This window comes from Trifolium pratense, linkage group LG4 (genome assembly GCF_020283565.1).
Source record: "Trifolium pratense cultivar HEN17-A07 linkage group LG4, ARS_RC_1.1, whole genome shotgun sequence".
Taxonomy (NCBI): Eukaryota; Viridiplantae; Streptophyta; class Magnoliopsida; order Fabales; family Fabaceae; genus Trifolium; species Trifolium pratense.
This window is the reverse complement of record NC_060062.1, coordinates 12,286,777-12,311,405: the sequence shown is the minus strand read 5'-3', so window position 1 is coordinate 12,311,405 and position 24,629 is coordinate 12,286,777. Positions and strand designations below refer to the sequence as shown.

The 24,629-nt window shown below is 33.2% G+C and overlaps 3 protein-coding genes and 1 non-coding gene across 6 annotated transcripts; 2 read left to right on the top strand and 2 right to left on the bottom strand.

Annotated features, from left to right (window-relative positions):
* The first annotated feature begins 93 nt into the window (after window positions 1-93).
* On the top strand, window positions 94-4,122 carry LOC123920589 (probable glycerol-3-phosphate dehydrogenase [NAD(+)] 1, cytosolic). Its single transcript, XM_045972877.1, has 5 exons — window positions 94-1,379; window positions 1,630-1,851; window positions 2,767-3,014; window positions 3,103-3,242; window positions 3,640-4,122. The coding sequence occupies exons 1-5, from the start codon at window positions 719-721 to the stop codon at window positions 3,764-3,766; spliced, it is 1,398 nt and encodes a 465-aa protein (XP_045828833.1). The 5' UTR covers window positions 94-718; the 3' UTR covers window positions 3,767-4,122.
* A 5,584-nt stretch (window positions 4,123-9,706) lies between these two features.
* On the top strand, window positions 9,707-14,646 carry LOC123920588 (zinc finger CCCH domain-containing protein 22). 3 transcript variants are annotated; one of them, XM_045972874.1, is made up of 10 exons: window positions 9,707-10,001; window positions 10,370-11,476; window positions 11,735-11,917; window positions 12,013-12,192; window positions 12,339-12,430; window positions 12,541-12,783; window positions 12,891-13,071; window positions 13,298-13,513; window positions 13,601-13,680; window positions 14,015-14,646. In XM_045972874.1, the coding sequence occupies exons 2-9, from the start codon at window positions 10,578-10,580 to the stop codon at window positions 13,662-13,664; spliced, it is 2,058 nt and encodes a 685-aa protein (XP_045828830.1). In that variant the 5' UTR covers window positions 9,707-10,001; window positions 10,370-10,577; the 3' UTR covers window positions 13,665-13,680; window positions 14,015-14,646. The 3 variants fall into 3 exon arrangements, with proteins under 3 accessions (XP_045828830.1, XP_045828832.1, XP_045828831.1); XM_045972876.1 differs by having other exon boundaries at window positions 9,763-9,950; XM_045972875.1 differs by having other exon boundaries at window positions 9,773-10,105.
* Window positions 14,647-17,504: 2,858 nt separating this feature from the next.
* LOC123923204 (putative calcium-transporting ATPase 11, plasma membrane-type) lies at window positions 17,505-22,118 on the bottom strand. The gene is made up of 5 exons (XM_045975882.1): window positions 20,068-22,118; window positions 19,627-19,785; window positions 18,930-19,101; window positions 18,540-18,838; window positions 17,505-18,399 (listed from the first exon to the last, which is right to left on the bottom strand). The coding sequence occupies exons 1-5, from the start codon at window positions 21,988-21,990 to the stop codon at window positions 18,091-18,093; spliced, it is 2,862 nt and encodes a 953-aa protein (XP_045831838.1). The 5' UTR covers window positions 21,991-22,118; the 3' UTR covers window positions 17,505-18,090.
* An 833-nt stretch (window positions 22,119-22,951) lies between these two features.
* Window positions 22,952-23,140, bottom strand: LOC123882626. The gene has a single exon (XR_006799941.1). It is a non-coding gene; the product is annotated as a U2 spliceosomal RNA (small nuclear RNA).
* Between the last annotated feature and the right edge of the window lie 1,489 nt (window positions 23,141-24,629).

Here is a 24,629-nt window from a genome sequence, read left to right as displayed (position 1 = left end):
ATAGAACTAAGAGTGAAATTCTAAATAAGGTTTAAAATTTAAATTTAGTAAAACATAGGGGTTAAACTGTACTTAATTCAAGTTTTTTTAACTACTTTTTTCATAATTTAAGCCTGCCGTCCCGGTAAGTAACAGCCTTGATGTGAAAACAGCAGTAGCTTCGTTATCATCACACGACTTCAACATCATCAGTAAATGCAATACTGCGCTTTGTACTAAACGACAAGATACTCATACCAGTTTCTTCTGTTCTCATTGTTTTTGACACGAGAAACATTTATTTGTATAACAAAACAAATTCAACTGCCAACAGTTTCAACTTCACGCTTTGTATGTCACGCTTACATATGTTGCTTGTTTCATTTTCCATTGTCGTTTAATTCTTTATTGGAATTTAATTTAATTAGATTAGATTAGATTGCCAAACTTAAACTAGATTTTGTGACCCTTTTGTTTTCTTTATTGCATGTTGAATAATTCCATTACAAACCCAATTGGTAATTGTAGAAAAATATTCTAGAAGCTTCTTCATTTCCCTTTTTTGTTAGTTTTAATTGGTGGGGTTGGTTGATTCTAGTTAAAGATTTGATTTTTGAGGATTGTTGTTTTTGGGTTTTGAATTGTTCTTATAAAGGTTGAATCTTGGATGAGATTTTGAACTATTTGTGTTGTGGGTATTTAAATTTAAGATCTTTAGTTGGTGTCATTGGGATTTAAGATGAATGGTATAAGTGAATCTGTGATCCATCATGGATACTCAAATGGTTCTGTTCAAAGTGTAAATGGTAATTTCGAAGAGAAACTCGATGAGCTTCGAAGATTAATGGGGAAAGTGGATGGTGATCCATTGAGAATAGTTGGTGTGGGAGCTGGTGCTTGGGGTAGTGTGTTTACAGCTATGTTACAAGAGGCTTATGGTAGTTTTAGAGATAAGGTTTTGATTAGGATATGGAGAAGACCGGGCAGAACCGTTGATAGGGCAACGGCTACGCATTTGTTTGAGGTGATTAATTCGAGGGAGGATGTGTTGAGGAGGTTGATTAGGCGGTGTGCGTATTTGAAATATGTTGAAGGAAGGTTAGGTGATAGGGTACTTCATGCAGATGAGATTTTGAAAGATGGGTTTTGTTTGAATATGGTTGATACACCTCTTTGTCCTTTGAAGGTTGTGACGAACTTGCAGGAGGCTGTTTGGGATGCCGACATTGTGATTAATGGCTTGCCATCAACGGAAACTCGTGAGGTGTTTGAAGAAATTAGTAAGTATTGGAAAGAGAGAATCACGGTTCCTGTCATTATTTCTTTGGCAAAGGGTGTGGAGGCTGAATTGGTTCCTGAGCCGAGGATCATAACACCTACTTTAATGATCGGCCGAGCAAGTAAGATACATTTATGTTTATTTCATTATTTGCTTTATGTTGTGGTCTATGCTGCTCGAGTTCTTCGCATAATGAAATTTACTGTTTTTCAATTTGTACATTCCCTTATAATATGCCTTCATAGTTCTGACGTAGCGCAGCACTTGACTTGAATTTTTAATTTCGTTAAATTTCAGTGGCATCTTTGTAACAACTAAATGTGATTTTAGATTCTAATTCCCACATTGTGTTTTGATATTATGCTTTGCAGCTGGTGTCCCCATTGAAAATATTCTCTATCTTGGAGGTCCTAACATTGCTTCTGAGATTTACAACAAAGAATATGCAAATGCTCGAATATGTGGAGCAGAAAAATGGAGGAAACCATTGGCAAAGTTTTTGAGGCAGCCCCACTTTATAGTGTGGGATAATGGTGACCTTGTTACTCATGAAGTTATGGGCGGATTAAAGAATGTATATGCTATTGGAGCAGGTAAAATATAGTTTACCTTGTTACATTGTAGAGAACTTCTTAGAAGAAGCTCATAAGAGCATACTTTTTTAGTAAGAGAGAAAAAGAATATATTTTGCATTGCTCATGATAAATGATTAGCTCTTATACATCCTTATTAGATATATACATACAATTATTTGTTTTGTTTGTAAATGAATTTACAAATCTAGCTTATTCTATTTTCTTTTTCCAAAATTATTTGGCAAAAAAAAAAAAACATAAGAGTAAACTAGATTTGCAAGTTTATTTAAAGGAGGCTTAAAAGATTTGAGGGATGAGGTATTTACAGAATTTCTACTTCCCTAGCTAGCTCCATTCTACTATAATCTTTTTTTTTTTCCTTAAAATAACTAAGTTTATTTTATTTTATTTGTTTTTCTGAAATATCATTTGTTGGTTGTTAGAAATTAGGGATGAGTTATCTACAGCCTACAGTTGTAGGGACTTACTGGTTCAGCAAATCCCTACTTTTCAGGCAATTTTTGTTAACAAGTTAAAAAAATGTATGGAAGAACTAGACGGGATAGGACTAGAAATGATAGCATTTGAGAGAGAGTTGGGGTAGCATAGCACCTATTGGAGAAAATATGATTGAATCTCGACTTAGATGATTTGGGTTTGTGTGGACTGTGGAAGAGATTTGTTGATTTTGAATTAAGTATAGTACATCAAACAGAGGGTAAGCCCCAATTGCTAGAGTTGCAAAGGGTAGTCATGGTCGCACGACCCCTCATAGGAACGTACGATTCTACGATACATAGTCCTGTTTCCATGTCGCGATGCACACAAGATGACTGGTGTTGCGTCGCATGGTCGAAAATTCGAAATGCACTCTTAATAAGTTAATATTTTCAATTCTTGCAACTTATTTATTCTTGATGATAAATTTAACAGGGATGGTAGCTGCATTAACAAACGAAAGTGCCACCAGCAAATCAGTCTACTTTGCTCACTGCACATCGGAGATGATTTTTATCACTCATCTTATAGCAGAAGAACCCGAGAAACTTGCAGGCCCTCTCTTGGCCGATACTTATGTGACCTTGTTGAAAGGTCGTAACGCATGGTATGGACATAAGTTGGCCAAAGGAGAATTGAGCCTTGAAATGGGTGACAGCATTAAGGGCAAGGGAATGATTCAGGTAAAGATTTAGGTTACTTCAGACGGCATATTTCATTCAAGTTTGTACTCTGCTTCTTATCAGTGATGTATATTTTTTTCTGTTGTAGGGAGTCTCTGCTGTTAAAGCATTCTATGAACTACTGAGTCAGTCCAGCTTAAATTTCTTAGATCCTGACGAAAACAAACATGTTGCCCCTGTGGAGCTTTGCCCCATCTTGAAGATGTTATATAAAATACTTATACTAAGGTAATTAATTTTGCTTCTCTACTGTTCTGTTTAACGCTCCTCTCTTTGAATGAGAAAACAGATTGACCTGAGCTTTAGTGGCTTAAGTGATTAATTCACACCTTCCAGGAAACCTTTCTCGAACTTTGTAGTTTGCTTCACCGCTATTCTTTGGTAATGTCCCCTTTGGGTCTTATGTGTAATCTCACAGTTTTGTCCATTGTTAAAAGGCATCTTTTAACTACGGACAAAACCATGAGGGCTTACAAAAGACCCAATGCGAACAATACATAACAAAATTACAGCACTTAATATTCGTCCCATGTAGAATTATCCCGTGCAAAATTAAAAAAAAAAAAAAACGAATTCAGTTATGAAACTAACCTTTTCTGGGGTTTTGCTGACCTTAAATCTTCAGGGAATCTTCGGTACAGGCTATTCTTCAAGCATTGCGAGATGAGACCATGAACGATCCTCGAGACCGTATTAAGATCGCACAAAGCCATGTCTTTTACCGGCCATCTCTTCTTGGTCAGCAGCTTTAGAATCCTACTCTCTTATGGGTTTGGCTATGGTTTTGCGCAAGAATTGCTCAAACAAAGTTAGACCATGTTATTCAGTTCAGGCAAGCTTCAGAGAAGGCGTTATTGTATCGTTTTAAGTCTATACTTATCTTGTGTAGATCCGTATAACTTTACTTTAGTTATCCAGTTTGTGAGTTAGGAGTAGTTTTCTGTTATTGAATTTGGTCAGAGTTAGTTATAGTTGTTGAGTGAGTAGTTTTCTTCTTCTCGTAGTAGCTCTATATATAAAAGTACAATCTTGCAATTGCAATTGTAATTTTCATTTTTCAATTGATCAAGAAATGAGGATCAAAGTCTCATATTTTCTGTGCTTTTCATATTTTCTGTGCTCGCTGGAATGCTGTCAGAAATTTTACACTTTTGACAGTATCTCGTGGCTTACCGATGTGCTGATGCCTTGACTACCATCAAACACAAATATTCTTGTAAAGAACTTCTCTTTCATTATATACAAAGAATATGTTCCTACATTCTTGATAACCTTAGGAGAGCTTCCTTCTTCAAAAAAAAGCCTTAGGAGAGCTTCAATCAAATATGAAGGTAAATCCTTATAGCCAAATCACAGGACATGCTATGCACATAACAATACCAACTATAATAGATTGATAACCTTCCTCCTGTGCCTAGCCATACAAAAAGATCGAATCGAGCTTCCATGCCACCTAAGTAGTCTTTCGAGTATATAAAATTCATTAATTTAGTTTGTGTTATTAAAATGTTAGGGACCAAATTGATGTATTTCGAATAGAATGTAAGAGATCAAATCTGCAAATAATTCAAAAGCATAAATAAAACTAATGAAAAGAATGTTCAATTAATACTTTTTTTTTTCTTTTCTGAAAAAAGAACTTTAAATTTGATAGGGACATAGATATCCCTTCGGCGCTCTTCGCCCTACTCAGATAATTGACACTAGGAAGTTGTAGACTGCAACAAGGATATGCAAGAAACTGCATATTCAGTGGGAAGAGTTGCAAGCTTTAGAAGCCGCTCGGGAAGATGCTCAGGTGATCAAGGAAACCTACTCGGAGCTCAACCTCGAGGACAAGGTTGTTTTTGGAGACCGAGGCAACGATACGGGCCTAGAGATCCCATTGATCGAACAAAACTACTACTATTGGGCCTACTAATGATAAGCAGCCCAACTTGAGGAAGGGGTCTAAGAGCCAGAAAACCACACTTCTGGAGGCAAGATTTCATCTAACTGACTTAAGTCAAAACTATGCTCTTATCCTTCTGCAATTTCGTAATTTCTTTATCATTTCAATGTTGATGCTTTTTCTCCCGACCCCCTGTGATTCTTTTATACCCCCAATATTCCAATTTTGCCTTCGCAGAAAAATTCGATTCGCAGAAACCGAATTTTTTCTAGTGCAAATTGGATGTTTGGATTCAAAGATATAATAAAAATAATATTAAGTTAAAATATAAAAGAAGGTAAGGAGCAGCGTTGAGTCATCATTTTCTTAGTGGGCACCTAAAAAACGACAAGTGATAAAGCAAAATGCAGCAGCAGCTATATACACTCCTCCTCTTATCCCTGTACAAATCAGTATTAGACCATCTCCAATGGTGTAGTATCTATTAGGTATTCATGGTACTTATTAGATACTATCATTGGAGCACAACACATTTTAGTACCTAATAGGTACCACTTCTAATATAAGAACTCTCTCTATCTTCTTTTTATGGGACCCACTTTATTTAATATATTCAAAAAAAATTAATTTGGCAATATTATTTTAAATTAAATTTCAAATTTTAATGATGTGGAGTTATTGATGGGACCAATTTTAGAACTTTTTAAGAAATGCTCCATTAGAGAGGTTTAGTACCTATTAGGTACTATTATTAAAAAAATAATAAATTGATGATGTGTCTATGTGAGACCATTTAAGTACTCAAAAATAGAGTGCTCCATTGTGGATGCTCTTATCATTCATTTGTGATTTTCTTCCATCAAAAGAACAGCCTCTCTCTTCATCTTACATCTTACTCCATAATAAGATGTTATTCCCTCCATTCCAAGGGAAAAGTATTTGTTCCAAAATATAAGTCGTTTTACAATATTAATGTATAATTATTGTTGATCTTTCTAAATTATCATTTTTATTCTCTTTTTTCATATTTTGTTTTAACTTTCTCATGTATGTTTTTACGCATATCAATGAGAGAAAAATGAGAAGATACTATTAAGTTTTTTTTTTTTACAAAATTTTAAATATTATGTGAAGGAGAGGAATAATATTATAGTAATTTTTTACAACATTCACAAAAATTAGCAATTCCTTATTAATATGCGTAAAAATGTCAAAGTAACTTACATTTTCGAAACAAACCACCGAATTGGTCTTACCTTTCTAGGAGACTAGGTCTATGATTTTCTTAATGTTTTTAAAAGACTTCTAATTCTGTCAAATTCTATTCACATTAATCCTTTTAAAAGTATACTAGCAATTAAATTGATAGTAGGTAGCTAAGTACACGGGCGAAATTGAGATTTATAAAGTCAATGAACTTTTTAAAATATTCACAAATTCATAGACCTATTTAAAAATGTTTTACAAAGTCAGAGATTAGAATGATTATTAAGGGTATGTTTGGTAATACAAATAAGCTAGCTTATAGCTTATTATATGAGTTTATAAGCTTGTTTCAAAAAATTAGAGGTATTTGGTAACAAGATTTTCTTCTTATTAATTTATAATTTTTTTTTTCCAAATGCTATTTTAAGTAGCGTTTGAACTTATAGCTTTTTACACTTTATTCCATTTTTACCCTTTAATTTAATAACTACTCACTCTAAAAAGGAAACTAATCCAATTCCATATAATCTTGGTTGTTAAATTGGTTTTGTATGATGAGACAAAATAAGTAGTACAGTACAAGTGAAGGGGGGAGAGAAGAGAGCTGGAGTGGGTCTTTGATTGGGGTGGCATTGACTCAACAGTACACATATGATGACCCAATCAATACAAAAATATGAGGGAGCGTGTTACTCAATCTCCATGAACATGTTTATGCAAGATCGATGAATTGATTTGATGATGATGTTATGGTGAATGGGTCCCTCCCACGGACGCTATGAGAGAGATGTCACTGTTGAGAGCGTGAGGACCAAACTCAGAGGTTAGCAGTTAGCACTGAAGTAAAGATGTTCTGTACTGCTCACTCGGGAAATGAATAAATAAATCTCAAAATATTTAAACTAGAGAGATAGATGATGCTAGAGAACAATGTCAGAAGTTCCAAGGACAAAACAAATGACAAGTAGGACCATTCTTATGCAAGTGCCAACTAGTTTCACATATTATACTGTACTTCTTTTGGTTACCATTAGTATTTTTTTTTTATGTATCTAGATAATAATATAGATTAGATACGTAATTTTTTTAATGGCAAATGTTAAATAGTGTCTTTGGGTATTCTTTAAATCCTTAAATAGTAAGTTTTTTATAGAATTTTTATCGGAATGCATAAAATTAACGTATTGGAAATTGTAGTGTTAGACTTTTTGAATAAAAAATTTCTTTAAATGGAATGCTTAAAGAGTGCCCCAGGGGCACTCGTTAGCAAGACCCTTTTTTAATATATCTAAAAAATGAATTTTTTTTTCTATAATTAGGACCGAAAATAGTATTAAAAATTTGATTTATTTAGTTTATATTATGATTTACTATGATTGGTTTTTCTTTTTAATTAATTATGCTTGTTTTAATTTTTGGACTGTTTGCCATTTTATGAGCTCAATTTTTTATTTTTTTTGCTTAAAGTTCTCAAAACAATTATAGTATTTCTGTTATTATATAAAAAACATTATATTTATGTTAAGAGTTTAATTGATATGTACCGACGGTGTAAAATAGTTTTACACCATCGTCCAATAAACAATCATTATTTTGCCATGTCATATCAAGAAAGTGGGGTGAATTGAGGTGATGCGACGGAAAACATGATTGATATTGGTTGACAGTGTAAAATTATTTTACATCGCCGGTTCATATCAATTAAATCCTTATGTTAATGTTTTGAGAAAAAGAATCAAATCTTTTTTCAAAAAATTCAATAAAAATAGGTGGAAATTGTTCTCGATTGGATTTTTGGGTTGACCAAGCTCAATGTAACATCTACCGACCCAACACCACATCAATTGGCCTATATATACAATCATTCACAACTTCATAAGGTGTGCATTGCTCTAACTTCTACCTCCACCTCAAACTTATATTAATTAAGACGTTGAAGTGTTTTCTGCAGATACCAGTCACCTCCAACGCTCATTCTGACCTTCAGTTCGGAACAATCCTTCCACTGTGAGTTCTCACCCTCTCTTTAATCTCCCCGGACAAAACTCGAGTTTGTTCAAAACAGAAACTATGGAGATTTTCTTAAAAAAATAACAGAGAGCAAATTTCAGTTGTTTTGAACATTGTAAAAATATTTCTCGCATGCATCTTAAGTTTAAGATAAATTGGAAATTATCAAACCCTAGAGATTTTTAGATTTAGGCCTAATGGGGCCATGTATTAGAAATTGGATGATAACAATTCTGATTAGCTCGTTCTTAGAAATTTTACTTGTAGCAATAGACAAAAATTATCACTAAAAGTCCAAAATTTATATATAGAATAGAGCTTATTTTATCTATATCGATTTTTTTCAATTAATCCGGTTCAGTGTTCTTTACCTGAAAACTTTATTTATTTTTTCTTTCTAATTCTGGTTTGCACTTAAGTTACAAGAAAATTTAACTTGTAGAGACAAACCAAAATTCTCACCAAATGTCCAAAATTCGTAGCAAAATCTGTCATTTATTGTCCATAGGTTAAACTTTTATGAAAGAATGTTTATTTTAACAAACCTGAAAACAAAATATAAGAGTTTGAGATAAAAAATTTCTACTATCAATGAACCGTAATTTGGAGCCCAAAAAAATAGAAAGGGTCGGTCTTATAGGGCATGGTGCAATTGCCCAAGACCAGCTAAGCTTTCAACTTCACTTCCCACTACAGAACCCATAAAAACTCTTATAGCGGGGTCTTGTAGAGCATGGTGCAATTGCCCAAGACCGGCTAAGCTTTCAGCTACCTGTTGTGGGTTTTTATGAATATAAATATTACGGGGACGAGGGATATAGAGTGGAACATATGTTAATAGTATCCTAATTTTAAAATTAAGTTAAGTACACCACAACAATTGAAGTAAGTTATTCTATATAGCATATATTTATTTTCACTGTATAGCCGCACGTTTAGCCGAAGCTGCAATTCACGGCTTCTATAAAATCACGGTAATATGTCATTGGGACGTAGAATTGTCCAACCACCGCTAAACCAAATAGGCTAATAGTGTCGCATCTTTCCTACAAAACCAAATCGTGCCCAAGACCGGCTAAGCTTTCAGCTACCTGTTGTGGGTTTTTATGAATATAAATATTAGGGGAGGGGGATGGGGGGAGATAGAGCGGGACATAGGTTAATATTATCCTAATTTTAAAATTAAGTACACTACAACTATTGAAGTAAATTATTCTATAAAACATATGTTTATTTTCACGGTATAGCTAGCCGCACATTTGGTCGGAGCTGCAATTCACAACTTTTATAAAATCACGGTAATATGTCATTGGGACGTGACAATTGTCCACCCACCGCTAAACCAAATAGACTAATAGTGTCACATCTTTTCTACAAATCAAATCCACTCATGTAATAATAAAATAGAATAGAACGACTAGTTAACTATTCCCTCTAAGTCTCTATTATAAAAAAAAATATTTATTTTTTAAATTTATTGTATAACTAATGTATCTAATTATTTTATAAGATAAGATAAATAAATTAGTTATACAATGAACTTAAAAAATAATTATTTTTTTTGGTTACATTTAAAAAATAATTTTTATTCTTATAATTTTTTTTTATTCTTATAATTAAAGTGAGAGAGAGAGAAGAAAATCTTGGAGTGGCCCAAAGAAAGATAAATAAATGGCAACATAACATTGAAACGGCTAAGCTTTCAACTTCACTTCCCATAACAGACCCCCATAAAAACCCACCCAGCAGCAGGAGGTACTCTGTGAGAGGCAGGCAGGCAATTGATGGTTCTTCTTCTGCTCCTCCTGCTTCCCTCTGCAAACAAACCGGTGGTCTATCTTTTGTAGTAAATACACACACAACACAATCATTTTCTATGAGTGAGTGAAAACTAAACTCTCTTCAAATATAGTAACAAACAAACAAAGTTTATTTATCATCCTTTCATGTATAACACACTTGGATTTCAAGATTTAGAAAAATGGTTAAGTGAAATATTATTGTTTTTTGTTTTGTTTCTTTTTCTGTTTGTACAAGCTATTGTACTCATTGCTTCTTTTTATAGAGAAATTCAACCACCATCTTATTAGTATTATTATGTCTTTTTTTTTTCACTTTCCTTTTATCACAGGTTATTATTAGTCTCCTATTAATCAACCACACGAGAATACTACTTTTAACACTTCACTTTCCTACTTCTTCTCCTTCTCCTTTTTCTTCTTTAACTTTCTTTTGTTATGCTTTGCAGGAATATATGAAAGAAAGAAAGTAACATACTCATCTCAACTTGGTAGGTAGGGCTTATTTGTGGTTGAGAAATTAACAAGCTTTACTTGTAATAGCAATAAGAGTGAGAAATAAAACTTTGTTTTTTTTTTTTTTTTAAGGATAGTTTATTATAGTTTGTTCTTGAACCAAAACTTGAACAAAAAAACCAAGTATCATCATTCATCATCATGGATGGTTATGAAGCTACTAGGATAGTGTTTTCAAGGATCCAAAACATGGACCCTGAAAATGCATCAAAAATCATGGGAGTACTTTTGATTCAAGATCATGGTGAGAAAGAAATGATAAGATTAGCATTTGGTCCAGAATCACTTATTCATACAGTGATTTTCAAAGCTAGAAAAGAGTTAGGACTATCTTGTTCTAATAATTCATCACCAACACCTTCAAGTTCAACTCCTCCATCACCATCACCTTTCCTTTCAAGACAAAATTCAACTTCTTCAAGGCTTAGTAATGGTTTCAATCTTCCTCCTTCTTTAACCATACCAAACCCTTCTTGGGGAGGAGCTACTATGTCTGAATATCAAAACCATGATGATTTGATTATGAGTCCTAACAATTTAGTTATAGGGTCTTCTTCAAATACTTCACCTTTTTATCCAAATGGAAGTTCAGATCCAGTTGATGATTTTCAACTTCAAGACCAACTTTCTTTCTTGAATGATGGTTCTGATTCTAGTACTCTTTTTCCTTCATATGGTTATGGAGGTAATTCTCTTCATAGAAGAAGTTGTTCTGTCAATGATGCTTGTTTAGGTTCTGAGGATCCAAATTCTGGTTTAGGATGGAAACCTTGTCTTTATTTTGCTAGAGGGTACTGTAAAAATGGTACTAGTTGTAGGTTTCTTCATGGTGATGTTGATGGTGGTTCTGCTACAATTGTTGGTTCTCCTAACAAGGTTGAGATGATGGATCAGTGTCATCATCATGAACTCTTGAGATCTAAATCTACTCATCAACAAAGATTGGCTGCTGCTTCTCAACTCATGGCCTCTAACTCTTTCCCTTACTCACCAAAGTGCATGAATTTCCTTTTACAGCAGCAACAAAATGATACTCAAAGGTACACAAAAAACTACTCCCTCTCTCTCTATTGTCTCTTATATAAGTAGAAATTCATTTTTCAGGTTCATTGAATAACTAATGTATCTAGTCCTAGATAGATCAGGTATTCAATGAACCTGAAAAATGAATTTTTGCTTAATTATATATAAGACTGGAGGGAGTATATACTATATAGTACTACTATTGTCATTATTTTTCAATTTCAATCATGTGTTTTTAAAGCTGCTGAATTTTGATGATGATATAATTATTGCAGGGCAGCAGCTGCAGCTCTAATGATGAGTGAGGATTTGCACAAATTTGGAAGATCAAGACTTGAAAGAACTGATTTTTCTTTGAATAGTCCTACTGGAATGATTAATCCAGCTTCTAGACAGATCTACTTGACTTTCCCAGCTGATAGTACTTTTAGAGAGGAAGATGTTTCCAATTACTTCAGGTTTTGTTCTTTACTCAGTTTGGTGAATAATACTGCAGCATTGTTTTAGCAAAAGCAAAAATTACTAAACTTTTTGTTTTGAACTTTTGTTGAAGTATTTATGGTCCTGTTCAAGATGTAAGGATTCCATATCAACAGAAACGTATGTTTGGCTTTGTTACCTTTGTTTATGCCGAGACGGTGAAGCTCATTTTATCTAAAGGAAACCCTCATTTTGTTTGCGATGCTCGTGTACTTGTTAAGCCTTACAAGGAGAAGGGAAAAATTCCAGACAAGTATGTACATTCACCTTCTCTTATGTTTTTGACATTACCACTGTCGACTTGTCAGTGTCCGTTTCAGAGTCCGTAATAGCCTATTAGTCTTTTATAGTCTAAAACATGCTTTGAACTTTGCTCATAATGATTCTTGTGGTTTGCAGGAAGCAGCTGCAGCAGCAGATTGATAGAGAATTTTCACCTTGTGGCACTCCTACTGGACTTGATGCTAGAGACCAATATGATCTTCAACTTGGTAGGTTAATTAATGCTTTAATTAACTAATTAAGATTTGCTTAAGTCAAACTCAAACCTAACTCCCCTTAATTAACATGTGGGGTGTTTTTTCTTTTCTATGTTATTTAGGTGGAAGAATGTTCTATAACACTCAAGACATGTTGTGGAGAAGAAAGCTAGAGGAAGCTGATTTACAGCAAGCTCTTGAGCTGCAAAGTAGGAGACTAATGTGTTTGCAACTTCTCGACATCAAGAAGCAACATCACCGCGCACTTTCCACCGGAAGTCCAATTCCTTCACCTACTCAATCACCTAACATGTTCAATCATAGTCTTGTCCTTCCTTTCCACAGAAGCTCGGAGTCCCCTGAGGGTATTTCTTCTTCTATTCCTATTCCGTTTTCGGTTCCTTTTCGTCGCAATTTGCAAGAAACTGCATTTTAACTGAATTATTGAGATTCATACTGTTTTTAATTTCAGAGAATGGTTCAAGTTATGTTCCAGCTAGTACTACCACTGCTTCGGTTTCTGCCGGTCAACAATCGGTCAACGGTTATATCGGCAAGGAAGTGGTGGCCAATGGAGAGAATGGAAATAGTGAAAGCAATGGAAATGGCAAACAAAGCTCAAGTCAAGATGAAGAGCTTGATTTACAAGAATGGTATAGAAATAGAACTTGTTTTTTCATTTAGATTAAGTAAAACTTCTTAAAAGGGTAACCATAATAGTAAGCACTTTTTTTGCATAAAATTCCTCTTTATAGTCCATGCCAAATACAAAAAAGTTCTGTCATTTATTCAGGTTTTTTTACCAATTTTTTCTAACTTCAATCATCATTAAAATTAAAGGGGCTTTATATTTAAATTATTTATCATGAATAAATGCAGTTTGGACTTAGAGCATAATCTTCCTGATAGCCCTTTTGCTTCACCTACCAAAGCTATTGGAAATGACTTAGTAGCACCATTCTCTAATGGAACTTATGAGACCATTGATTCAGATGCATCTACTAACTCTAAATTTGGAACTAGTAAATTACATCCTACATCAGCATCTACTCTTGATATGGGCACTTTTAAATCCTTTAACTGCCAACTACCAAGGTACATACATCATCAATAAATTTCAGCTTCCATAAATTTTTGTTTCAACTTTGATAATATATTAATTGCTTTTAAATTTGAACTTAGGTTCTCTTCTGGCCATGGAACTATTGGGATGTTTGCCGGTACCGGTGGACCGATCGGCATTTAGTTTTCTCTATGTTCAGGTAAAATTCATTCACTTTCGATCTTTCTATTAACAATAAACCATCAATTTAGTATCTATCTTCCGATAAAGTAATAAAAATTCATCCTGTGAGGCCCCACGTTTATTATGTTAGGGCCAATCAGGACGGATTTTCGTATACTTTAAGAATTAATGAAATAAGTTATTATATACTTTGAGAACTATGGATTAAGGACTAGATCAAAGGTTTTAAGAACTATTAATTGGTCTAATTAATATTGTAATTTTGTATAGTGTCTTCAAGTTATTTTTGTTATTTAGTGTTATTAAATTTGGAAGTCGGTTTTGTATTGTTTTGTGTACAATGTTTACAGGAAAATGAAGCAAAAGATGATTAAAGAAACATTGACATCCAACAACAAATCTTGTAGAGAATCACAACATCAACAAAGATGCCAACACCATCACCATCAATCATCAATACTATACTACTTACTACCATACAAAATCCATACGTAAAAAAGCAGTTTCAGTAAAGGAAGTGGGACATGCCATTTCCCTTTCTTTTCTTAGCAATTATTGTACCATTTTCTTTCTCTCATATATCTCAGTAGTAGCTGAACCACAGGGTAAAAAATTATATTAAATAACACATAAAAGTATCTTAGTTAATCAATCTGTGTCTTAGGAACTCACCTCTTGGTGGTTGATGCTGTAGTGTAGATTGTTAGGGATCTGGTCTTAGTGCAGTGTGACCGCATGTAGTTAGCACATCCAGACGGTTTATATTTTAAACCTAAACTTCAAATTTAAAATCTGAACTATCTGATCAAGATCGGACTATTCAGATGTGGCTGTGGCTGACCGTAGTGCGGTCAAAATCTTAGACTTCACACAAACCTAGTCCAGATTGTTTAGTCCTATGTTGTTACACAAGGTACCATAATTTCAAGCCCTTTGTATAGCTGGAGTGGTAAAAAAGTAAATGAAGAGATGTTAACTACAAGGCTAGATGATTCAAATCACCAAACCAATGAGTAATATATGACTATATGAGTTTGAGATTCAAGAGGGGATAAGATAATCATGTAAAATTGTTAATCTTATTATTAGTTGAGATTAAAGTTAAAAAGTGGAGAATTTTATCTATGATGATGTTAGTATGTTGGAGTTATATTACCATTTACCAGACAGAAAAGAGTAAAGATTTTATAAACAAGAATTAAAAGTGAGTTTTTTTAGACTAAAAAATTGGGTCTATTTGCCTCTTACTATTATGAGCTTTTTGATTTTAAAGGAGAATTTGTCTCTTTATTCCTACAATTATTTTCCTTCAATTTGTGTATATTTAGTGGGGTCTGTCTATATTTTGCCATTATTAGAGAGGAAATATGGAGGCCCACAAAACACAACATCACATGGGGTTGCTGACATTGCAAATGGGCCATACATATTTATAAAATGCCAGGTTGTGTTTGTGTATGGTCCTACTCACCAGCACCCTACCATGTGAGTGACACCATAGATTTTGATTTTAGTAAAAAATTGATAATAAATTAGTTTAAGTTGTAAAACTTTTAAACATGTGATTAAAAGTTGAATTCTTGGCTTATAAGTTATAAGAATGAAAAAATTCGGTTGGTAGGAGAAATTTTATATTATATATTTCATAATTTTTTGACGGAGATTAGTCATTACTAATAACAGCGAAAATTTTGTACCAATATTATACTAATTTAAAATATAAGTAGAGTTTTGGTTCATTGATGATTGACGTTGAACTTGGTAGGGATGATCGCGATTCGATCCCCACAAATTTATTAAATAACATATATATTTAATCAATCATAGATCAAATAATTGATGATATAGTATTTGATTTATGATCAATTATTTAATTAATTTAAGAGAAGAATCTTTGTTTTTTTTTTTTTGTCAAGAAGTCTAATGATAGACTATCATATTTAAATATAGAGAAACGTGAAATCCGAAATTCGAACTTCGTTCACTTCAATAATATTTATGATAGTTACGTTATAGTTATGACACAAATAAGAATCTTTATTAGTAAAAGATAAAATTAAGGGGAAATAGTCATTTTAGTCCCTCAATGTGCAACTCACTGTCATTTTAGTCCTTGACCAAAGAAAAAATACAAAATAGTCTCTGACGTTAAAAATGACTGTTAACTTTACAAAAAAGCTGATGTGACATCTTTTTGGAGACACGTGGCACGCTGAGTAGACATAAATTGGACAAGTGATATGATGATATGGCTAGGGACGAAGATGACAATACAAGGGACCAAAATGACAATATTTTTTTTTTCTTTTCATTTCTTCATCTTCTTCCTCTCACTCCTTCTTCATATATTTATCAATAAAATCCATAATTTTAAACCCAAATTTTTTAAAAAATCATCAATAAAAATTGGGTGTAGTTGAGAGCATAAACAATTGGCTCTAATCATGTTAGTTTTACGAGTGACCAAAGATAATTCCAACTTTGCCACCAAATCCTATTTTTTTTTTTTCCTACCATTGCTTAATTTTGAGCCTTTGCTTTCATGAATTTGAGTAGCTTCTACAGCTAAAGGTAAAGGTGAACATTTTGAAGAAGTGAAAAAAAATATATTGTCATTTTGGTCCCTCGTATTGTCGTTTTGGTCCCTCGCCATATCATCAGTCCACTTGTTCAACTAATGTCTAGTCAACATGTCATGTGTCCCCAAAAAAATGCCACATCAGTTTTTTTGTAAAGTTAACGGTCATTTTTAACGTTAAGGACTAAAATGACTAACAGATTGCAGAATCAGAGACTATTTTGTATTTTTTCTTCGGTCAGGGACTAGAATGACAGCGAGTTGCACATTCATGGACTAAAATGACTATTTCCCCTAAAATTAAATATAATTTCCCTATAACTTTTCATGATGACAACAAAGGACATGAACAGATCTAAAAGTAAGGGTAGATGCCCACACGTATGACAAAAGTGGGCAGTAAATTTACTGGAATCTTTAGGAGTTTGTGTGAGTGACACAGTCCGTGTGAGTTACTTCGATTTATTTCTCCTCCATTTTACTTCATTCAAGTTTCAAGAATCCTAGGTGTTTGTGATAATTAAATATGCAAAGGTCAATATTAAACTTTAAACGTGTGGTTTTTTTACTGCAAAAGTGATGTTGAAAACTGTAGAAATTTTCAAATGGGAAAAATGAAAAACCAATATTGCTGGATAAGCACAAGCCGTCATGCTATTGCTATCTGGTTGATTGGTTTTGAGATGTTAAGACGTTAGTTGCTTTCAAAATTTGATGACTACACAACATACATATTTAACATTTTCTCAATGACAGTAACACAACCATTGTTTTTCTTTTCCTTCATTTTTGACAACCATTTTTTGTTTTATATTATGGATCAACCAAAACAACAAATAAATATTGTGGATCTAATATGAAATAGGATTTCTTGCATTCAAAGTTTCACCATAATTAACTTTAAAAAATTAGGTAAAATTATCCTATTGGTCCCTTAATTTAATTTTAAGTAACAATTTAGTCTTTTATCTTTTTTCAAGACATTTTAGTCATTTTACCATATTTTGTATATGAATTTCAAGCTTCAAATCTATGATTTTCTTTCTCTGGGTGCTCTCAATCATAAATATATGTTATGCTCCAAAAGAAAACCATCGATTTGAAACTTAAAAAACCATATACAAACTTGTGACAGTTGGGGAAGTGAAATAGTTGGGGAAGAATATGATTTTTATTTTTTTTTAGATTTTCTTTTGCAACCTTCAACCTTATTTAAGGCTTCTTGGACTTGCGTTTCTCTTGGGCCTGGTTCATGAGTTTGGTTTCATCAATCACAATGGGCCCTTCAACCCCATTTCCAAGTTCTGTGTTCATAGGGGTCATATAATTTTCCTTGATCCCCTTCAAAACTTATCTGTTTTTCTCAAGGCGGAACGTTAGAAAAGAACCGCGAAAGGCGATCAAGTCCTCCCAAGATACATCCCTCAGAGGGCATCCCGGTCATTGTACGAGCACTTGAGCGCAAGCAAGTGCCACGTATCAAGACCGTGCGGGTAGCAACAATGGCCGCCCACGGCTGTCCACGTTGTTACCAAATTAGTTTAATTCAATGAACAATGTAACTAAATTTGTATCCAATAACCATTAGCTATCACATAAAAAGTGATGAAATTATAGGTGCCTCATAACTGTTAAATTAATGGATTTAGCTCCTGTAAATTAACGTATATTGAAAGCAAAAAAAAAAAAAAAAAAATCAAATTAATGGATTTAGCTCCTGTATATGTTTACTATCAAACTAATGTTTTGACTAAAAAAACAAAATTTTTCCTGAATTGGAGACATGAAAGGGTTTAAAAGAATGCATGTAAGCAAATAATAGTGATCTGAACTATCTTTCATATTCATTCATGCTAACTCTGGTCCAGTTGGGAGCCGCTCATAACCGTCATGACGCGGTGCGACGTAATTCTTGACAGGAACAGGAATGCACTTCAAAACAACAGCTACTACTAAACTTACAGCACCAATCATCACACTTGTTAACCATAAGTCACGACACAGCGGCACTGTTTGAGCAAAAGTACCAAGAAACTCGACTATTATGACTTGAAAACAAACTGTTCCGGCTATTACCATCAGAAAAATCCAGCTACTGAATAGGCCTTGGAATACATTTATCTTTTCCATGTCACGACTATTTACCTCGTTGAATACCTGTTAAATTTCAATATGGAATTGAAGTAAGTATTAAATTTCAATATCTGTCGTGTCTGTGTCCGTGCTTCATAGTGTATTCATGATCTACAACAGGGTTAGTAAATAAAATTCAAACAAGAAGTTAAGTAATGAAATACCTGGCAAAACACAAAGGTGTTGAAAATGACAGTATTAAGAATAGTGGCAGCATCAGGTCCTTTGAGATTAAGAATTTGTTCGCCACGAAATTTCAGAATCAAAAGAACAATAGTTTGATAAAGACTTTGACCAATGATATTCCTCCACATAACTGCAGTGATGAACTTTGCATTTTTTCCAATAGGTGGTCTCTTCATTAATCCATCATGTGGTGGTTCTGTTGCCAATGCCAATGCACCTAATGTGTCCATAATCATGTTTACCCAAAGCATTTGAACAGCAGTAAGAGGAGCAGAACCTGTGATTAATTGAATAATTGATGTATCAGATTTACAGTTATTCAATGAACCTAACGTATAAAAGGGACTAGAGAGAGTATTATGTAGTACCTGATACACAAGCTGAAACAAAATTTAGCAAGAGAGCTACGACATTAACCGTTAACTGGAACTGGACAAACTTTTGTATGTTAATATAAACGGAACGCCCCCATTTCGTAACATTGACAATTGTTGCGAAGTTATCATCCATTACAATTACATCTGCATTCTCTTTTGCAACCTGGACAAGATGAAGTTTAACAATTATTCTCAACCAATAAAGTGATTACCAAACATATTTTGAAAATTCCTAACATTACAATCTATGTAGCACCTAGACTTTTGATCGAAGTCATGTCTTTGACATGTATCGGTTTCTTACATTGATATGACACTAGCATATTTAGCTACATTCAATTACTTTTATTTTCTTAAATTATTATCTTGTCAATGTTCTTTTGTCTGGTATGTCGCATGCAGTATGCGTATCGGCCTTCATTGTTTGTTGGCTAATTAAACCAATAACCTCGGATCACTATTATAACCAAAAACCATTTTTTAAATTCATTGAATAATTTATGTATCTGATCTATAATACAGATCAGATACGTCAGTTGTAATAGTGATCGGAAGTCCACTATCTAGAATCAGATGCTAAATGTGCTCTAAAGTAAAGGGTGGGGGTGGTCCTGTTCTGACATTATTCTTAAAAACAACAACAAAAGATAATAAACTATATGAGTTAAGGATTAAGCATGTGACAAACCTCTGTTCCAGCAATACCCATAGCAAATCCAATATCAGCTTCATGCAATGCTGGAGCATCATTGGTCCCATCTCCTGTTACTGCTACAACTTCATTAAAGTCTTTCCTCAAATGGGTCACCAAGGTGTGCTTATCAAGTGGCAAAGATCTAGCCATTACCTACAAACATTGACCAACCATATATAAATGTTCCATAAAAAGTAGAAAATCAGAAAAAAGTTTACATATGGATTCTTAAGATTAGAAAATCAGAACAATAGTTGCATTGTCAAAAACTATTTTGAGTGTTTAAAGTTTTGTTAGGGACTAATATAATATGTCTGGAGCTGGTAAGTCCGTGCGAGACACTTTTAAAATCGTACCGAGTGTTTTTTGCAGAGACTAAAATGAATTTTCACTCTAGAAATTAAATAAATTAGATACAAAGAACGGTAACACAACCTGCAATTTAGGTATGATCCGTTCCAATTCTTGCTGAGTCTTGTTACGAAAATCTGGTCCTTCGATGGCCAATCCATCTGTCAAAATACCGCATTCTCTAGCTATAGCTTTAGCGGTGTTTATATTATCACCAGTAACCATTCTAACAGTAATTCCAGCTTCCAAACAAGTCTTCACAGCTTCTTTAACTCCGGGTCTTACGGGATCCTTGATCCCAATAATAGCGATTAAAGTATATTTATCCTCGGGAATAGTGTTATTACCATCAGAGCCTCCTTCAATATCCGTAAAAGCTATGCAGAGTGTTCTCAGTGCTTCGGAAGCAAAACTATTAATAACTTCATTGATGCTATTTCTTTGTTGTTCATTCAAATCAACAACTTTACCTTTTGAATTAACAACTTTGTCACACATTTTAACCACTATTTCTGATGCTCCTTTACAAAATGCTCTAGTTTTGTTATTGCTAAGAGAAACAAGAACTGACATCTTTTTTCGGGTTGAATTGAACGGTTCAACCTTAACTATCTTATACTTGTCATTGTAAAACTTAGAATCACCTCCTAAAATCAAACCAAATCCAAGCAATGCTGATTCTGTTGGAGTACCGACGACCTTGGTCTTTCCATCTTCACCTTTAACAACCTCTGAGGCAGTATTCTGAAATATTGACTGCAAAAAGAGATCAAATATCTCCTCCGAAATCGAGTTCTTTAATACATTATCATCACGATTGCTGCCTTTAATCGCCTTATTTTGTTCGCAAATCCATATCTTGTCGACAACCATTTGATTTGTAGTCAATGTTCCAGTTTTATCAGTGCAAATACAGCCAGCAGATCCCATTGTTTCACATGCCGATAAGTGCCTAACTAGCGCCTTATCATTCATTAATTTCTTCATTGCGAATGCCAGACTTAATGTAACTGCTAAAGGCAAACCCTCAGGAACAGCGACAACTATTATAATAACAGCAGTTGCAAAGAAATTGAGAAGCTTAGATGCATCATTTAGAGACCATTTAGTGATACTATCGTGAGATATTTTCTGCAACAAAAACCTACCGGTAAGAACCAAAAATGTTAACAATGCAAAACCTAACCCTATTTTTCCAATAAGTGTAGCAACACCATTTAGTTTCACTTGAAGAGGTGTCTCATCATCACCACCTTCATTCAAAGTTTCCATCAATCTTCCCCATTCTGTCCTCATTCCGACCGATGTCACTAGCATCTTAGCAGAACCGTCTTGAACCGTGGTTCCAGATAGAAGAAAAGGCTTTTGTTGATCAACATTCACGGCTTCACTCTCACCGGATAAACACGATTCATCAATCAATAAACTAAAACCTGATATGAATATTCCATCAGCAGGAACTATGTCTCCGATTGCGAGATGAACTATATCTCCAACGACTAGATCATGAATCGAAACCGTTTGTCTTCTACTATCTCTTGTAACATGTATGCCGACATTTTTCTTCTCTTTATCCAAATCCTTAAATTGCAAAGACTGTTTATAATCACTTATTGAAGTGACAAGAACCACTAAAATAATACATAGTATGATCCCAACTCCATCATACATACCTTTAGGAAAACCTTCTGTTAAGATTCCAACAACAATTGAAACTACAGAACATAGAATAAGGATGTTTAGTGTTAAGTCTTGCATTGCATCCCAAACAAACATCCAAAAACTCCTTGAGGGTTTCTCGGTATGACGATTATGACCATAAATAGCTTGTCTATGTTTTATGTCGCTCGAATTAACACCTTCTTTAAACGATACACGGACAGCTTTTGCTAATCCTTCAACTCCTTCATGTTGATCTAAACATTTAGTGTCGTGGGATCTAATGATGGATGCTAATTCATCCGGTTCAATTCCGAAACCTGCTTCTTGAGTCTCTTTGGAGAGCATGTATTTACCGGTTGGTCGGCTTCCAGCTGAATGTGAAAAAGAAGGAAAGGAAAAGTGTAACAAAAACAGTACAGAACAGAACAAAACAAAACGAGCGAAAAAAAGTTAAATGAATTGAAAGCTATTGAATGTAGTTTACCAGTTATAAAATGCAATGCTGCTTTTTGTACATAAAGAGCCACTCGAATCTTTTCCTGGTCAAGATAATTTAAAGCATATATATGCATAATGTGTTAGAAAAACAGATTATAAATGCATGTCATGCAACGTTTATAAGGGAATATAAGCTCATGGCATTCAATTCATGTATGTTTTCTTCTTCTTATTTTATGAAGTATAATTTCTTTGCACATGTAATATTATTGTTCAACTTTATCATAAATAATGTCTCATAAAAAAAAAAAATTAAACTTTGCTACCAAGAAATTATTTGACTCAATATTTCATCAGCTGATGACCTTTTTTGTTTAGATTACCATGTTATAGGTACGAAGTTTCGACAACTGTTAGCGGAGACTAATCTTTGTGGGGAATCTGGGGAATTTGTGGGGCACATAAGATGAATTTTTCCCTCCAGACTAAACTTTTTTCATAAGCAGGAGCAACTTGAAGTGTGAGTGTGACTGAAAAAAAGTCATAATCTTCCAAAACAAAATTGTCATTATGCTTTTGTACCAATAAAAAGTAAAACTAAAAATTGTTATAATGCTTTTATTATCAAATTTTAAACCGCTTGGACTGAAATAATGGCTGTGATAACAATTTATTTAATGAGTTGACCCAAAATTTGATAGTGCTATAAGTTATAATAGAGAATAAGTAGTATTTTGCTACAAATATCTAATGACTAGAACATCTGTTATAATCAGCTTAAAACATCATGTTGATGTGATTTAGATCAGAACACAGATTGAAATATGGCATATGAACAAATATATATATTTTTTTATTTTTTATTTAAGTGGCATGCACTAGCCAATGCAATAGTGAAACACATTGGCTACACGGGAGAAACCCAAAGGCAAGTTACTCTGGTGACATCTTCCCCTCAAAAAAATAATTTAATATCGTGCAACTCAACAAGCTACATATCAGATGTTAAACTGATAAGAACAGATACTACACTTGATCTTAGTCATTGTTACTATATACCAAATTCACAATTATATCACGCAACAAAAGCAAAGGAGAAAAAAAAACCACAAACCTTTTTATTAGTAAAACTTGATAATCGGAACATTGTAACAGTTCTATCGTTTAGTTTCAATTAATGGTCGGTTACTTATGGACATGTACCGATCGTTAAACAAGTAGTCAAGTAGCACAGCAGGGAGACTTTGATTTTGAGTTTGGAGAGGAGAGAGCTTTGAAGTGGAGGAACTCATGAAAGTAGTGACAAAAATATAGAAATCTTTTAAAGTAGGTAAAATTAGAATCTTTATTAGTAACAAATTCTTACTTTATTTTGTTTCTTCTTTTATGTGAATCTGTTATCTTCATAGACATGCCCCAATTAATCTCTTATTTTTTTTTGTACAACTTTTTTATTTTGTAACATATTCATCATTTCTTTTACGTGTCCTTTATCTTTTATAAACGTTCACGAGTTAATTTTTTATTTTTATTTTTTTTTTGTAAACCAAACGTATTTTTATCTTATTTATTTATTTATCTATACCTATATTTAAAGAGGATACAAAAAATTATAGTGTCGATTTTTTCATAATACCAACAATACCCTTGATTTTTTTTTAGTAGAAAATTTTTTTTATTAACAAATTCACTATAACATAAGACATGTTTTTTTAGCAGCAAATTAATCTTTTATTAACAAACTTACTATAACATAAACCATGTTTTTTTTTTTTCCGACATAAATTTACATAATAAACACAGATAGGCGCGGAATGCGCCCTGTCTGGCCGCTAGTACCATAATAAAGTGTTCAAAACTTGGGCACTTGATTAAAAATAAAACCTTGAGCTCATGTGAACGGTTTGAAATATTTAATTAAACAAACCAAGATATTAGACTCAAATGGTTAACGAGCTTCCCTTAAGATGAATAGTAAATGAACCTATGACAAAAAATTGCTCTGATGCTTTTCATATAGTGCACTATGCAAATATATACAAGAGACTCATAATAACATCTCCTAAGATTGAGCTAACCAAATTGATACTCATAGTAAAAACTCCTATGTTCACGTTTAGACATAAATGACAGCAATCCATTTCTTCCTAAAATAATGCATCTGTCATTAAATTGTTCGAAAGAATTTGAGTTCGATTCCCATTGAAAAAAAAAACATTAAATTAAACCTAAAATAAAACTTAAGTTTAGTAAATTTAGGGTTTATTAAGACTTTAAGAGGTGGGGATTTCAATTTTGGAGTTTACCAGAAGATTGTACAAAAAATAGCGTACAAGAAGTATAGTAAATTTAGGGTTTATTAAGGATTTTGATTTTTTTAAATTTTCAATTATATCATACAAGGAAATATTATGTGTAATTATCCTATAATATTATATTATAATATATAATTTAACAATTGAAATATAATTTAAAATAAAAATTAAATAAAAATAATCCTATATGGCTTGCCACTTCATCAATTTTTTAATAATTTTTATTTTTTT